At 37.9% G+C, this 17,916-nt stretch overlaps 1 protein-coding gene across 2 annotated transcripts; it reads right to left on the minus strand.

Moving 5' to 3' along the window:
- Window positions 1-6,395: 6,395 nt before the first annotated feature.
- On the minus strand, window positions 6,396-15,739 carry LOC110461632. 2 transcript variants are annotated; one of them, XM_021515184.1, is made up of 3 exons: window positions 15,611-15,739; window positions 7,646-8,039; window positions 6,396-6,876 (listed from the first exon to the last, which is right to left on the minus strand). In XM_021515184.1, exons 1-3 carry the CDS (start codon window positions 15,663-15,665, stop codon window positions 6,456-6,458), a joined length of 870 nt encoding a protein of 289 aa, XP_021370859.1. In that variant the 5' UTR covers window positions 15,666-15,739; the 3' UTR covers window positions 6,396-6,455. The 2 variants fall into 2 exon arrangements, with proteins under 2 accessions (XP_021370859.1, XP_021370860.1); XM_021515185.1 differs by having other exon boundaries at window positions 7,646-8,036; window positions 15,611-15,738.
- Window positions 15,740-17,916: the final 2,177 nt, after the last annotated feature.

The following is a 17,916-nucleotide window of genomic DNA, read 5'->3' on the forward strand; positions in this document are numbered from 1 at the left end:
TTGGACTGACCAGGTTTGGGGAAGGGTAGCTTGGACTGACCAGGTTTGGGGAAGGGTAGCTTGGACTGACCAGGTTTGGGGAAGGGTAGCTTGGAGGGGTAAGGTTTTGGGGATGGCAGAAATGGGGGGGCCAGGTTTGGGAGAGGGTACCTAGGAGGGGCTAGGTTGGTTTCTGCTGGACAGAACACCTAGACTGAACTTGTCCTCCAATCAGATGCTAGATTATGTAGATAATCCTTATTCCACCATTAATTCCTGATTCCACCATTACCAGATTATGTAGATAATCTAGCCTGAAGCGTTAACTCGCACAGGTTACTTATCAAGTAATTGTGTTCGTTTGTTTGCAAATGCCACATTTTGTGTCAGTATGCATCTTGTATATACTGTATAATCTAATTCTAATTTAACTGTTCAACCATCCACATAATTTAGATTATTTATAGATTGAATATTGAATACAAATGAAGAAGTAGAGATTCATTTATTAATAATTTATGTACAATATAATTGTAATAGTAGAGGTATTCTTTAACCATCAACATCATTCAGATTATTTATGGATTGAAGTATTGCATACAAAGTATACTAGTTTCATTTATGTACACTATATAATAATAGATGTGTCCTACGTGAGAGAGAGAGATGATTGGCTCGGCTTCCTGTGTCATTGATAAGCTAGTCTCTTGTGTCATTATACAACAGTGCAATGGGTTGAGGCCAGAATTTGATTATAAAGTGTTATTTACTGAGCATCAACTATATGATGTTGTACATATTGTGTATTGACCATCTGGATGGCTGTGTGGTGTCAGTGTGTGAAAGTTGATTTCATTGTGTAACATATCCATGTCAAGGACAAATGTGTGCTGTTATCATGTTCTTAAATAAAATCCACCTCATCTATATAGCTAATTGGTGTGTGTTTTTATTTTACATAGAAACAAAGTGTAATTATAAACATTGGTTAATGTATTGTTTCTTCACATGTAATTAAAAATAAACACTTAATTAGGGTCGAGCTACCGCTTCTATGCCTAAACTTTGTAGGGAAAAATAACTTACTGTGACTGACAACTCTATGGTAGGTACAGTTAAAGTGACTGACAACTCTATGGTAGGTAAAGTTAATGTGACTGAAAATTCTAATGTAGGTAAAGTTAATGTGACTGACAACTCTAATGTAGGTAAAGTTAGTATGACTGAGAACTATGGTAGGTAAAGTTAATGTGACTGACAACTATGGTAGGTAAAGTTAATGTGACTGACAACTCTATGGTAGGTAAAGTTAGTATGACTGACAACTATGGTAGGTAAAGTTAATGTGACTGACCACTCTATGGTAGGTAAAGTTACTGTGACTGACAACTTTATGGTAGGTAAAGTTAATGTGACTGACAACTCTATGGTAGGTAAAGTTAATGTGACTGACAACTTTATGATAGATAAAGTTAATGTGACTGACAACTCTATGCTAGGTAAAGTTACTGTGACTGACCACTCTGTGGTAGGTACATTTAATGTGACTGACAACTCTATGGTAGGTACAGTTAATGTGACTGACAACTATAGTAGGTAAAGTTAATGTGACTGACCACTCTATGGTAGGTAAAGTTACTGTAACTGACAACTATAGTAGGTAAAGTTAATGTGACTGACAACTATGGTAGTAAAGTTAATGTGACTGATAATTCTATGGTAGGTAAAGTTAATGTGACTGACAACTGTATGGTAGGTAAAGTTACTGTGACTGATCACTCTATGGTAGGTAAAGTTAATGTGACTGACAACTATGGTAGTAAAGTTAATGTGACTGACAATTCTATGGTAGGTAAAGTTAATGTGACTGACAACTCTATGGTAGGTAAAGTTACTGTGACTGACCACTCTGTGGTAGGTAAAGTTAATGTGACTGACAACTCTATGGTAGGTAAAGTTAATGTGACTGACAACTCTATGGTAGGTAAAGTTAATGTGACTGACAACTCTATGGTAGGTAAAGTTAATGTGACTGACAACTCTATGGTAGGTAAAGTTAATGTGACTGACAACTCTATGGTAGGTAAAGTTAATGTGACTGACAACTCTATGGTAGGTAAAGTTAATGTGACTGACAACTCTATGGTAGGTAAAGTTAATGTGACTGACAACTCTATGGTAGGTAAAGTTAATGTGACTGACAACTCTATGGTAGGTAAAGTTAATGTGACTGACAACTCTATGGTAGGTAAAGTTAATGTGACTGACAACTCTATGGTAGGTAAAGTTAATGTGACTGACAACTCTATGGTAGGTAAAGTTAATGTGACTGACAACTCTATGGTAGGTAAAGTTAATGTGACTGACAACTCTATGGTAGGTAAAGTTAATGTGACTGACAACTCTATGGTAGGTAAAGTTAATGTGACTGACAACTCTATGGTAGGTAAAGTTAATGTGACTGACAACTCTATGGTAGGTAAAGTTAATGTGACTGACAACTCTATGGTAGGTAAAGTTAATGTGACTGACAACTCTATGGTAGGTAAAGTTAATGTGACTGACAACTCTATGGTAGGTAAAGTTAATGTGACTGACAACTCTATGGTAGGTAAAGTTAATGTGACTGACAACTCTATGGTAGGTAAAGTTAATGTGACTGACAACTCTATGGTAGGTAAAGTTAATGTGACTGACAACTCTATGGTAGGTAAAGTTAATGTGACTGACAACTCTATGGTAGGTAAAGTTAATGTGACTGACAACTCTATGGTAGGTAAAGTTAATGTGACTGACAACTCTATGGTAGGTAAAGTTAATGTGACTGACAACTCTATGGTAGGTAAAGTTAATGTGACTGACAACTCTATGGTAGGTAAAGTTAATGTGACTGACAACTCTATGGTAGGTAAAGTTAATGTGACTGACAACTCTATGGTAGGTAAAGTTAATGTGACTGACAACTCTATGGTAGGTAAAGTTAATGTGACTGACAACTCTATGGTAGGTAAAGTTAATGTGACTGACAACTCTATGGTAGGTAAAGTTAATGTGACTGACAACTCTATGGTAGGTAAAGTTAATGTGACTGACAACTCTATGGTAGGTAAAGTTAATGTGACTGACAACTCTATGGTAGGTAAAGTTAATGTGACTGACAACTCTATGGTAGGTAAAGTTAATGTGACTGACAACTCTATGGTAGGTAAAGTTAATGTGACTGACAACTCTATGGTAGGTAAAGTTAATGTGACTGACAACTCTATGGTAGGTAAAGTTAATGTGACTGACAACTCTATGGTAGGTAAAGTTAATGTGACTGACAACTCTATGGTAGGTAAAGTTAATGTGACTGACAACTCTATGGTAGGTAAAGTTAATGTGACTGACAACTCTATGGTAGGTAAAGTTACTGTGACTGACCACTCTGTGGTAGGTAAAGTTAATGTGACTGACAACTCTATGGTAGGTAAAGTTAATGTGACTGACAACTATAGCAGGTAAAGTTAATGTGACTGACAACTCTATGGTAGGTTAAGTTAATGTGACTGACAACTATAGCAGGTAAAGTTGATGTGACTGACAACTCTATGGCAGGTAAAGTTAATGTGACTGACAACTCTATGGTAGGTAAAGTTAATGTGACTGACAACTCTATGGTAGGTAAAGTTAATGTGACTGACAACTCTATGGTAGGTAAAGTTAATGTGACTGACAACTCTATGGTAGGTAAAGTTAATGTGACTGACAACTCTATGGTAGGTAAAGTTAATGTGACTGACAACTCTATGGTAGGTAAAGTTAATGTGACTGACAACTCTATGGTAGGTAAAGTTACTGTGACTGACAACTCTATGGTAGGTAAAGTTAATGTGACTGACAACTCTATGGTAGGTAAAGTTACTGTGACTGACCACTCTATGGTAGGTAAAGTTACTGTGACTGACCACTCTATGGTAGGTAAAGTTAATGTGACTGACAACTCTATGGTAGGTAAAGTTACTGTGACTGACCACTCTGTGGTAGGTAAAGTTAATGTGACTGACAACTCTATGGTAGGTAAAGTTACTGTGACTGACCACTCTGTGGTAGGTAAAGTTAATGTGACTGACAACTATATGGTAGGTAAAGTTACTGTGACTGACCACTCTGTGGTAGGTAAAGTTAATGGGACTGACCACTCTATGGTAGGTAAAGTTAATGGGACTGACCACTCTATGGTAGGTAAAGTTAATGTGACTGACAACTATAGCAGGTAAAGTTAATGTGACTGACAACTATATGGTAGGTAAAGTTACTGTGACTGACCACTCTGTGGTAGGTAAAGTTAATGTGACTGACCACTCTATGGTAGGTAAAGTTACTGTGACTGACCACTATGGTAGGTAAAGTTAATGTAACTGACAACTCTATGGTAGGTAAAGTTTCTGTGACTGACCACTCTATGGTAGGTAAAGTTAATGTGACTGACCACTCTAGGGTAGGTAAAGTTTATGTGACTTACAACTCTATGGTAGGAAAAGTTAATGTGACTGTCAACTATATGGTAGGAAAAGTTAATGTGACTTACCACTCTATGGTAGGTGATGTTAATGTGACTGACAAGTATATTAGGTAAAGTTACTGTTACTGACCACTATGGTAGGTAAAGGTAAGGTGACTGACAACTCTAATGTAGGTAAAGTTAATGAGACTGACAACTATAGCTGACAACTATGGTAGTAAAGTTAATGTGACTGACAACTCTATTGTAGGTAAAGTTACTATGACTGACAACTATGGTAGGTAAAGTTAATGTGACTGACAACTATAGTAGGTAAAGTTACTGTGACTGACAACTCTAATGTAGGTAAAGTTAATGTGACTGGCAACTCTATGGTAGGTAAAGTTATGTGACTGACAACTCTGTGGTAGGTAAGGTTATGTGACTGACAACTCTATGGTAGGTAAAGTTAATGTGACTGACAACTATAGTAGGTAAAGTTACTGTGACTGACAACTCTATGGTAGGGAAAGTTAATGTGACTGACAACTCTATTGTAGGTAAAGTTACTATGACTCACAACTATGGTAGGTAAAGTTAATGTGACTGACAACTATAGTAGGTAAAGTTACTGTGACTGACAACTCTATGGTAGGGAAAGTTAATGTGACTGACAACTCTATTGTAGGTAAAGTTAATGTGACTGACAATTCTATGGTAGGTACAGTTAATGTGACTGACAACTCTATGGTAGTCAGGGTCACTACATGTACAAAGACCAGTCTGTGACTAGTTAGGGCCCCGTATCTGTCTGTCTGTTTACAAATTGTGTTCCTGGCTGATAACTTTGTTATTAATTGACAGATTTACATGAAACTTGGTCAAGATGTTCAGTTCAAAAATACACACTGAGGTAAAAAGTTGAGGTCAAAAGTCAAGGTCTTTAGGTTCAAAGGTCGAGGTCAAATTTTGCATCTTCTCACTGATGAACATTTTGTTATGACATGATGATGCAAAGTTGATCAGAATTAAACAAGGAGTCAACTGACCAAAGGTCAAGATCGTCAGATCAAGATCAGAGATCAAGGTCAAATTTTGTAGCTTTTCACTAATGAGCATTTGGTGACATGAAGCAAAGTTGGTCGGAATTAAACAAAGAGTCAATTGACCAAAGGTCAAGGTCACTGGGTTAAAGCTCAAGTTGAAATTTTGTATCTTTTCCCTGATGAACATTTTGTTATGACATCATGAAGCAAAGTTGGTCGGAATTTAACAAAGAGACAATTGACTTAAGGTCAAGGTCACTTGGTCAAAGGTCAATGTTGAATTTTGTATCTTTTCACTGGTGAACATTTCGTTATGACACTTTGAAGCAATGTTGGACGGAATTGAACAAGGAGTCATTTGACCAAAGGTCAAGGTAACTGGGTTAAAGGTCATAGTCAAATTTTGTATATTTTCACTGATGAACATTTATTTTTGTTATTATGAAGCAAAGTTGTTCAGAACTTAAAACGGAATTAAAGAATAAGTCAACTGACCACAGATCAGGGTCACTGGGTTAAATGTCAAGGTCATTTGGGTCCAAAGGTCAAAGACAAAGTGGATCTCAGACTTTGACCTTGGCTCTTGATGGAGGAGGTTTTTAAGGTGAAATTAAACAAATCAAAGCTAACAAATTAGTATTGCACCGGTATTTACATTTCTGTTAGCCCAGCAAATATGGAGGTGGAAGGAAACAAGACTCACATCATAGTACATGTTGAGTGTATATTTTGCTTCCTTGCGATTCTTTTTGAAGTCCAAATGTCAAACGTCAAGCTCAGCTATATGGGCAGATTGCTTCTTGATGATTATGGGGGAGTATACTGCCATAAGACGGGGCCCTTACTGACCTGTCAGTGTTCTAGTTAAAAACAACATTCATACCAAGGTAAACAAGTGTTATTTTAATGTTGCGTGTACAGAGCTAGGTGACGACCAAACTTTGGTCCTACGAGCGAGACTGGTATTGGTACAAGGGTTTGTAGTGTCCCTCCCCGAGGGTGAAGTACGCATCACTTTTGTAGTTCCAACAAATGGACTCCCCAAGTGACTCGTGTATGTACGGAAGCTCGTATGGGTGTTTGGTGACGGCTGCCAGATAGTCACCGTCGGGCACGTTCCAGTAGTATACGTGATATTTGGCCTTGATGAGGAGCCTTTTGCCATCTGGAGAGATATCGGCTGCTGTGGGGTCGTGGTGTGAAGTGCGTATAAGTAAAGTAGTTGTGCTGGCCACATTGGTAGGAACAGCTTGGCCCCATGCAGGAGGCAGCTTCAAAAACGTACCCCGGCCACCCAGAACGTTGGACACGATGTACACATTGGCCTGAGGATCAACCATGACCGCTTGGGACTCTTCCTCCGTCCAGCTAAAATTAACATAGGAAAGACCATATAAACACAGCACCATACCATGACAGTAACATAGTCAAATATTGCAAGGGCGAATGCAGCGTTTCAAAAAAAAATCTCTACCTTTATGTTAAAGATGCTTTTTAGCTGAGTTTGGGGTTTTGGAAGGGAGAAGACGACATCCATCTTACGATGTCACAGTACAACTATTTTAGAACCTTTCCAGCAGAGCAGAATAAGGTCTCGGGTATACCAGTACTATGTCCACTGGCGACGCGGAGGAAGATAAATGAACAGCCCAGGAAGATTAATGAACAGCCCAGGAAGATTAATGAATAGCCCAGATAATTAATGAATAGCCCAGATAATTAATGAATAGCCCAGATAATTATTTCATTTGATGAAGTTTGGGTCGAAACACTGAAATTAGAATACGCTCTAAGCTAGTTTTCCAATCCCTGTGTCATTATATGTATGTAATCAGAGACATATAAAGCCATGTAGTATATAGACGTCTCTGATGTTATTAACATATGTTTGGATATTGAATTAATACTGTTTAAACTTTAAACTATTTAAACTAATTTATTTTTTCCCTGATGTTGAGGGATCTTAATCTTCCACACCAAGCGTAGTGAGGCTTATTTTTTTTCTTTAACTTGTCCAAAATATAGATGTCAGCGAAAGTGTTGATGTTTGTGACCTGACTGACAAAAAGGACCAAGGAAAGCAGGGATGCACACCATCCGAATCCACCCTCACCTTCTCTTGGTATTTGATACGTACTTGAATTTAAGAGTACTGTCTACTGTGAGTGTTTGATATTTGTCAGTCAAGCTGGCTGGTTCCTGGACACGGTAGATGATGTTAGCCACCTCGGCATTGGCACTTGAGAAACCGGTGTCTGCAATATAGATGCAGAAGGTGGTCGCTCCATTTGAGCATGGTCCCACGGCCACGTCTTCCCAGTCATGGTTGGTGGCCCCACTGCCAATGGTGAGGGTGGAAACGAGGGATGCGTCACTGGCGTTGATAGCATAAATGTGAGGGGCGTCACCGTGGTCGTTGTGTGTGTATAGGATCCCCTCGTGAAGCTGGCTTGCCGCCAGACCAGACGCCTCGTCTATGATCGGCGTACCGATGTACCCCATCACCAGACCATTGCCAAAGTTGGGAACTGCTGACAAATGACACAGAAATTAAAAAGTCCTCAAACAAAGCGGACAGATAGTAGCAACCATCATCCGACAGACTAGCAACCATCATGTGACAGATTAGCAACCATCATTCGACAGATTAGCAACCATCATGTGACAGATTAGCAACCATCATGTGACAGATTAGCAACCATCATCCGACAGATTAGCAACCATCATGTGACAGATAAGTAACCATCATTCGACAGATTAGCAACCATCATGTGACAGATTAGCAACCATCATGTGACAGATTAGCAACCATTATGTGACAGATTAGCAACCATCATGTGACAGATTAGCATCCATCGTCCGACAGTTTGCTACTGTGTCCCCACAAACAGGGACAGAAACAGCACGTACAGCAGGGACAGAAACAGCACGTACAGCAGGGACAGAAAAAATCAGGTAAGAATATTCCTACTAATTTGACTATTGATCATTACGCTAAATTAATAAAATTAAAAAAAGGGTTTCAATAGAATCAAGAAACATAAAACGAAGATTGCCCAGTCGAGTTGATACAGATGACGATATAGCTGTTCGTTACTTAAAGTACTGTAAACTCTTATTTTATCGGACTCAAAATATTATTGGGTTTAAATAAATTAGCGCATTGATGAATTGGCGTACTCACAATATATGCAATAAGAAATTATATACTGAAGCTTTTAACAGTGTAGTCATAAGGTGAGGTCAACATTCGACCCACTTCAACTTATTGTATTTTTTCGCCATAATTATGTAGATTCAAGAAAATGAACAACAAATGCCTATGTGATTATTCATTATTACTACCGATAAATGGAGTGGACCTCCTTGCATAACACCAGGTTGAGTGACGGGGTTACAAATAAATGTCACAGGCGAATGTAATTTTTAAAATGAATTATGATGGTATATAGTGTATACAATTACTGTTATTTTGATACCAAACATGTCATATTGATATACATGAAGTAAGCGTACTGATACTTTTAATTAGGAAAACATGCAAAATCATAACAAGATTTTAAATATATCCAACATTGTCAACTTGTCTATGTATAGTTACAATGGTGGTCTATATTGGATACTACTTAAAAGACTTTCCATGTATATATCATGTCTACAGAATCATTTGTATGTCATATAAAAACCGTTAAAGTACTATTTAGGCATGCCAAACATGGCCAATGCACAAGTTCACATAATCATTAAGATTTGATTATCAATGTTTATTATGGTAAACACCGATACATATTCTGTTGTTTTTTTTTATTGTATCAAAACATTTCAATACATTATGCCTGTTTTTAAGTTATGTGCAGCAGTGATAACTCATAAATATGTATTCTGCAAAAGTAATATTTCCTCTGGAGAACTACTTAAGGTTGAGATTGTGTTATAGACAAAGATATGCAATAATAAAACTAATCTACACTTAGTATTATTTTATTTTGTCTTTTGCCCAATTATTAAACAAAATATGAATGAATATTACAATATTATATATATATATAACTCAACAAGTAAAGCAAGAAAAGATATCCTTGTCGGATCCCAATACCAAAATTATATTTCAGCACATTAGATTCTTGTGACCTTGAACGAAGGCCAAGGTCATACAATAATAATAATATACAACATTTATATAGCGTCCTATATAATTTGTAAAATTACTCTAAAGCGCTTTACAACATATGGATAATAGTAATGTTTATAATTGTGAAAACAAAAAAACAAAGGCGTACAATCGCTTTTATTTATTTAAGCAAGCAATGTGCACATAATTGAACAAATAAAAGGGTGGTATTTACATGGCGTCTTTGCAAGGATTCTGAAATGCAGACGTGAAGAGGTGAGTTTTGATGTCCCTCTTGAACTTGGCCAGGGTATTTGACTTTCTAATAGCAGATGGTAAGCTATTCCACAACGTAGCCGAAACCCTCCCAAAGCATCTGTTTCCGTAGATCACAGTACGAGATTTTGGGACACACAACGAAGATTCCGACTCCTACCGCAGTGATCGTAAAGGCATACAGGGTAACAAGCTCCAATGTTTACCAACGTATATCCATTCACATGAACAACCTACTTGCCAAATATCAAGACCCAAGAACCTTTGATCATGAAGAAACATAATTTAAAGGAAAAGTGGAAAGAAAGCTTTTTTCTTTTCTTTTTTTTTTCAAATCAAATTTGTTATACGACAAAATTACCAGTTGTCATTTTTTTGGGGAGAATTCGTCATGTTGAAAGATATTATTGGTAGCCAACTTTTAAGCAAATATGAAAAATAGACTCGTTTTAGAACTGTGTAAATTAATGTGTCAAAAATGGGAATCCTCTCATTTAGTTATTTAATTTCACATACTTTTCTGTTTAAATATTCAATAAAAAGGAAAAAAATCTTTTTTGAAATAGTGTACTATTTGGTAAAAAAATAAAAGTTGGAATATGTTGCACACAATGAAGATCTGATTTTATAGTAATTGTGTCATTTGAATGTTCTAGGAGGACTTGTATTACCACACCTTTAACAACCACACAGGTGGAAGTCCCATTTGTCGTAAAGTGAATTCTGAAACTAAGTGTTTCTGTTTTAAGCTTCCTGTACCCATACCTTTTTGTATTGATATTGTTTGAAAATCCAAGCAGGGGGCTGACGCTTATGTTAATTCTCCATAGGCGTTGACCCTTCCTGTAACAGGGCCGACGCTTATGCTAATTCTCCATAGGCGTTGACCCTACCTGTAACAGGACCGACGCTTATGTTAATTCTCCATAGGCGTTGACCCTACCTGTAGCAGGGCCGACGCTTATGCTAATTCTCCATAGGCGTTGACCCTTCCTGTAACAGGGCTGACGCTTATGTTAATTCTCCATAGGCGTTGACCCTACCTGTAACAGGACCGACGCTTATGTTAATTCTCCATAGGCGTTGACCCTTCCTGTAACAGGGCTGACGCTTATGTTAATTCTCCATAGGCGTTGACCCTACCTGTAACAGGGCCGACGCTTATGTTAATTCTCCATAGGCGTTGACCCTACCTGTAACAGGGCCGACGCTTATGTTAATTCTCCATAGGCGTTGACCCTACCTGTAACAGGGCCGACGCTTATGTTAATTCTCCATAGGCGTTGACCCTACCTGTAACAGGGCCGACGCTTATGTTAATTCTCCATAGGCGTTGACCCTACCTGTAACAGGGCCGACCCTTATGTTAATTCTCCATAGGCGTTGACCCTACCTATAGAGATCTTAAAAGTAAGCCTCTAAAGTATACGTATAGGTTTACGTGGTATAAGTTTATACGTTTATCCGAAGGGAGCTATACACTATCTTCGAAAATGCTTGTTAATTTGCTGCACATTTGAAATAATATATTGGAATAAAAATATCATAAAGAAACAATGTTTTGTGTTGATAGTAGAGTAAGAGACACAAGTTACCCAAACAATACACTGCTTTCACGCGCTTTTCATTCAGTACAACTGGCTATAGCTAGCCCTACCATATACAGACAGGTGTACAGGTGTATCGGTGGCGTTGAATGCACTGACCACGGTAAAACATGACTATGGAAGGGCATGGATAACACACTCACACAGCAATTTAATACTAACCTGTAAAATAAAGATGAAAAACAACTGACTAATAATTATTTAATATTCAATAAGTTTGCTGGAGACAGACAAACACGGAAAAATAAAAAAGGAAAAATCACTGGGCGAAGACGAGAACAGGAGCTCCAGATGAATAAGGTTTTGTTCCGCGCGTAGAACCCGCCATAATGTCTCCCGACACATCAGACAATATATGTAAGTATTTAAGACAAATTGAACTTGATATTAATCATAACAGATACGTTGATCCCATAGTGGGAAACAAGATCTGAATAGCGGTCCTACCATTTCTTTAGTGTTGATTGCAGTCTCGTAAGTACACCTGCTTATGTACATAACTTATTTGTCAATAGTGAGACTACTGAATAAATGAAGTTCACAATCGCAAAACTACATTCATCCCGTTAAGTTTGGTCTCAGGTGGCCATAGTTGTCGTAAGATGAGTAAACGATAAGATATGAAGCTCAGCTGAAGCAGAGAAGTCAGTGGTATCCTGGAGGATGTATGGCATGTACAGTACATAGTCATCAAACTTCATACGGCATGTACTGTAAATCACTTATATTTCGCGTATACTTTATTTCGCGATCTGACACCTAATGATTTATTCGCGTAATATATTAAAATTGAATAATGACAGTACCATACATTACAGGTATGCTACAGTTATATAGTTATTCCAAAGGTATATATTTTCACGACGGAGTTTTCACGCGAATTAACACTAAAATAAATACCTCGCGAATTATAAATGATTTACAGTGCATAGTGATCAAAGTTCGTGTTATTCAGAGGCAATACATCCCCAATATAGCTTGGCATCATCTTACCGTCACGGCCGTATACACTGTCGCTGATGTACCCGTATTTTAGTGATATGCAAAGTCTACTACATAAAATGCACGTGCAAGTAGTGTATTGCTCGCGTAGATCGTGCCCATGCTCCACAATGACAACTCAAAGTACTTCTGACGTCTATAAGTATCCCAAAATATCCCAAATTGATAAATACATTTTTTGACAGGTTTAACAAAATAATGTATGCTGCCTTCGGATAAACGGATAAACTTATGCATAAACGTAAACGTATACGTTAGGGGCTTATTTTAAAGATCTCTACTAGCGTGGCAGACGCTTATGCTAATTATCCATCGGCGTTGATCCTACCTTTAGCGGTGACGACGCTTATGCTAATTCTCCATAGGTGTTGATCCTACCTTTAGCGCGGCCGACGTTTAAGCTAATTCTCCATAGGCGTTGACCCTACCTTTAGCGGTGACGACGCTTATGCTGATTTTCCATAGGTGTTGATCCTACCTTTAGCGCGGCCGACGCTTATGCTAATTCTCCATAGGCGTTGATCTTACCTTTAGCGGTGACGACGCTTATGCTAATTCTCCATAGGCGTTGATCCTACCTTTAGCGGTGACGACGCTTATGTTAATTTTCTATATGCGTTGACCCTACCTGTAACAGGGCCGACGTTTATGTTAATTCTCCATAGGCGTTGATCCTACCTTTAGCAAACATGTCATATTGATATACATGAAGTAAGCGTACTGATACTTTTAATTAGGAAAACATGCAAAATCATAACAAGATTTTAAATATATCCAACATTGTCAACTTGTCTATGTATAGTTACAATGGTGGTCTATATTGGATACTACTTAAAAGACTTTCCATGTATATATCATGTCTACAGAATCATTTGTATGTCATATAAAAACCGTTAAAGTACTATTTAGGCATGCCAAACATGGCCAATGCACAAGTTCACATAATCATTAAGATTTGATTATCAATGTTTATTATGGTAAACACCGATACATATTCTGTTGTTTTTTTTTATTGTATCAAAACATTTCAATACATTATGCCTGTTTTTAAGTTATGTGCAGCAGTGATAACTCATAAATATGTATTCTGCAAAAGTAATATTTCCTCTGGAGAACTACTTAAGGTTGAGATTGTGTTATAGACAAAGATATGCAATAATAAAACTAATCTACACTTAGTATTATTTTATTTTGTCTTTTGCCCAATTATTAAACAAAATATGAATGAATATTACAATATTATATATATATATAACTCAACAAGTAAAGCAAGAAAAGATATCCTTGTCGGATCCCAATACCAAAATTATATTTCAGCACATTAGATTCTTGTGACCTTGAACGAAGGCCAAGGTCATACAATAATAATAATATACAACATTTATATAGCGTCCTATATAATTTGTAAAATTACTCTAAAGCGCTTTACAACATATGGATAATAGTAATGTTTATAATTGTGAAAACAAAAAAACAAAGGCGTACAATCGCTTTTATTTATTTAAGCAAGCAATGTGCACATAATTGAACAAATAAAAGGGTGGTATTTACATGGCGTCTTTGCAAGGATTCTGAAATGCAGACGTGAAGAGGTGAGTTTTGATGTCCCTCTTGAACTTGGCCAGGGTATTTGACTTTCTAATAGCAGATGGTAAGCTATTCCACAACGTAGCCGAAACCCTCCCAAAGCATCTGTTTCCGTAGATCACAGTACGAGATTTTGGGACACACAACGAAGATTCCGACTCCTACCGCAGTGATCGTAAAGGCATACAGGGTAACAAGCTCCAATGTTTACCAACGTATATCCATTCACATGAACAACCTACTTGCCAAATATCAAGACCCAAGAACCTTTGATCATGAAGAAACATAATTTAAAGGAAAAGTGGAAAGAAAGCTTTTTTCTTTTCTTTTTTTTTTCAAATCAAATTTGTTATACGACAAAATTACCAGTTGTCATTTTTTTGGGGAGAATTCGTCATGTTGAAAGATATTATTGGTAGCCAACTTTTAAGCAAATATGAAAAATAGACTCGTTTTAGAACTGTGTAAATTAATGTGTCAAAAATGGGAATCCTCTCATTTAGTTATTTAATTTCACATACTTTTCTGTTTAAATATTCAATAAAAAGGAAAAAAATCTTTTTTGAAATAGTGTACTATTTGGTAAAAAAATAAAAGTTGGAATATGTTGCACACAATGAAGATCTGATTTTATAGTAATTGTGTCATTTGAATGTTCTAGGAGGACTTGTATTACCACACCTTTAACAACCACACAGGTGGAAGTCCCATTTGTCGTAAAGTGAATTCTGAAACTAAGTGTTTCTGTTTTAAGCTTCCTGTACCCATACCTTTTTGTATTGATATTGTTTGAAAATCCAAGCAGGGGGCTGACGCTTATGTTAATTCTCCATAGGCGTTGACCCTTCCTGTAACAGGGCCGACGCTTATGCTAATTCTCCATAGGCGTTGACCCTACCTGTAACAGGACCGACGCTTATGTTAATTCTCCATAGGCGTTGACCCTACCTGTAGCAGGGCCGACGCTTATGCTAATTCTCCATAGGCGTTGACCCTTCCTGTAACAGGGCTGACGCTTATGTTAATTCTCCATAGGCGTTGACCCTACCTGTAACAGGACCGACGCTTATGTTAATTCTCCATAGGCGTTGACCCTTCCTGTAACAGGGCTGACGCTTATGTTAATTCTCCATAGGCGTTGACCCTACCTGTAACAGGGCCGACGCTTATGTTAATTCTCCATAGGCGTTGACCCTACCTGTAACAGGGCCGACGCTTATGTTAATTCTCTATAGGCGTTGACCCTAGCTGTAACAGGGCCGACGTTTATGTTAATTCTCCATAGGCGTTGACCCTACCTGTAACAGGACCGACGCTTATGTTAATTCTCCATAGGCGTTGACCCTAGCTGTAACAGGGCCGACGCTTATGTTAATTCTCTATAGGCGTTGACCCTGCCTTTAGCGCAACATTTAAAGCACGAAAAGCTCTCTCATTAGACTACCGCGAACTTATGTACGGTTAGAGTATTTTATAGTGTGTTTTTATCGGCTATTACATGTTCAACAAAAGGTCTTACTTTGGGCGTGCACCGCCACACAGGAGGCAAGAGCGAGGAGAAGCTGTACAGCCATTGTCACTGGTCGTCTGTCTGGTAGTCACAGCATTGGTAGGGCAAGGTTACACTGGCCACAGCTCAAGGTCTGCCACGATAAGACCACATCATGACGTCTTACATACGCACGAAGTCCATACTTTGACCTTGTTTTATATATCTAACATCAATAAAATACGCCCCCACAAATTCACCCCTTCAAGGAGTTTATTTTGCTACACAGTAATTATTTGTTTTATATAGAAGTTCTTGAAGCGCAAACAGTAAATGTTTTTTTGTTTGGCGTTTCGATGACAACTTCACTACTTTTATCATAATCTTCACTAGACTTCACGAATATAGTGCATGATTAGAATAAGACATCATTCTTTTTCAGGTCATTATGTCAGGAATACATTCAGGGAGCTCATTTAAGCAATGTGTCTGCTCTTTTTTTGTATCGGGTTATGGTGCCTGGTCTCGTTTTCCTGACTGTCTGGGTAATGTCTAATGATGTCCGAAAACATGTTATAATATAGGACGATGTCTGATTCTGATACTTTGGGGGGTCCTATGTCTAGATCTGCGTCTGCTGTGACTAGGTTTGTTTTGGACCAGATTCTCTATGATTAGATTGTCCTTCACCATCATGTTCGCCTGAAGTCTTGTAAATGATGCAATTTAAAAAAAATACCTCTTGTGTATAACAGATGATTTTTTTCTGGACATTTAACACGTTTATTTACTGCCATATTCATCCGAATTTTTTAAGTATTCGGAATAATTTCTTCTGTTTCTTTATCCTTATTTGTCACAACCTTTGCCTGATTTCTATGGTTCTTAGATGCTCATTTAACCAACATCATTTGGTAGACAGTTTTCTAAATCCCTTCTTCCTAATGACACTTTTCCCTCCGATACTGTATGATCAGTAAGGAGCTGAAACTTGGAAAGAGAAACCGGTAACCTCCTCTTGTCTTTGATCGCCAGCTTCAAGCCTGGATATTTCTATTCTGCTGTCTGCATGCCTTCCTTATTCACATTTATGATCCTATAGCTTCTAGTGTGGCCCAAAATAGTGGCCCTCTGCCAGCGCCTGTCCCTCTGATTTATACTTTTAAATAAATCCAAGTCTTTCTCCATCATGAAGATATTAAAATGTGGTCGTATGGATTTCCGTTGGCTTTCTTTTCCACGTCAACTCGTGGAACAAGTTCTCTGGAGAGTTCTCCGTTCTGTTGTCAGAAGATTTGCGTGTTAGTTTGTGAACTGGTTCTCCGTTCTGTTGTCTGGTGATTTCCATATGAACTCGTGGAACAAGTTCTCCGTTCTGTTGTCTGTAGATTTGCTTGTTAACTCATGGAACAAGTTATCCGTTCTGTTGTCTGGAGATTTGCGTGTTAACTCGTGGAACAAATTCTCCGTTCTGTTGTCTGGTGTTTTGCGTGTTACCTCATGGAACAAGTTCTTCGTTCTGTTTTCCAAAAATTTCTATATAAACTTTTGGAACAAGTTCTCCGTTCTGTTGTCTGGAGGTTTGCGTGTTAACTCGTGGAACAAATTCTCCGCTCTGTTGTCTGGAGGTTTGCTTGTTAACTCGTGGAACAAATTCTCCGTTCTGTTGTCTGGAGGTTTGCGTGTTAACTCATGGAACAAGTTCTTCGTTCTGTTTTCCGGAGATTTCTATATAAACTTTTGGAACAAGTTCTCCGTTCTGTTGTCTGGAGGTTTGCGTGTTAACTCATGGAACAAGTTCTTCGTTCTGTTTTCCGGAGATTTCTATATAAACTTTTGGAACAAGTTCTCCGTTCTGTTGTCTGGAGGTTTGCGTGTTAACTCATGGAACAAGTTCTTCGTTCTGTTTTCCGGAGATTTCTATATAAACTTTTGGAACAAGTTCTCCGTTCTGTTGTCTGGAGGTTTGCGTGTTAACTCATGGAACAAGTTCTTCGTTCTGTTTTCCGGAGATTTCTATATAAACTTTTGGAACAAGTTCTCCGTTCTGTTGTCTGGAGGTTTGCGTGTTAACTCATGGAACAAGTTCTTCGTTCTGTTTTCCGGAGATTTCTATATAAACTTTTGGAACAAGTTCTCCGTTCTGTTGTCTGGAGGTTTGCGTGTTAACTCATGGAACAAGTTCTTCGTTCTGTTTTCCGGAGATTTCTATATAAACTTTTGGAACAAGTTCTCCGTTCTGTTGTCTGGAGGTTTGCGTGTTAACTCATGGAACAAGTTCTTCGTTCTGTTTTCCGGAGATTTCTATATAAACTTTTGGAACAAGTTCTCCGTTC

Source organism: Mizuhopecten yessoensis, unplaced genomic scaffold, assembly GCF_002113885.1.
Source record: "Mizuhopecten yessoensis strain PY_sf001 unplaced genomic scaffold, ASM211388v2 scaffold10643, whole genome shotgun sequence".
Taxonomy (NCBI): domain Eukaryota; kingdom Metazoa; phylum Mollusca; class Bivalvia; order Pectinida; family Pectinidae; genus Mizuhopecten; species Mizuhopecten yessoensis.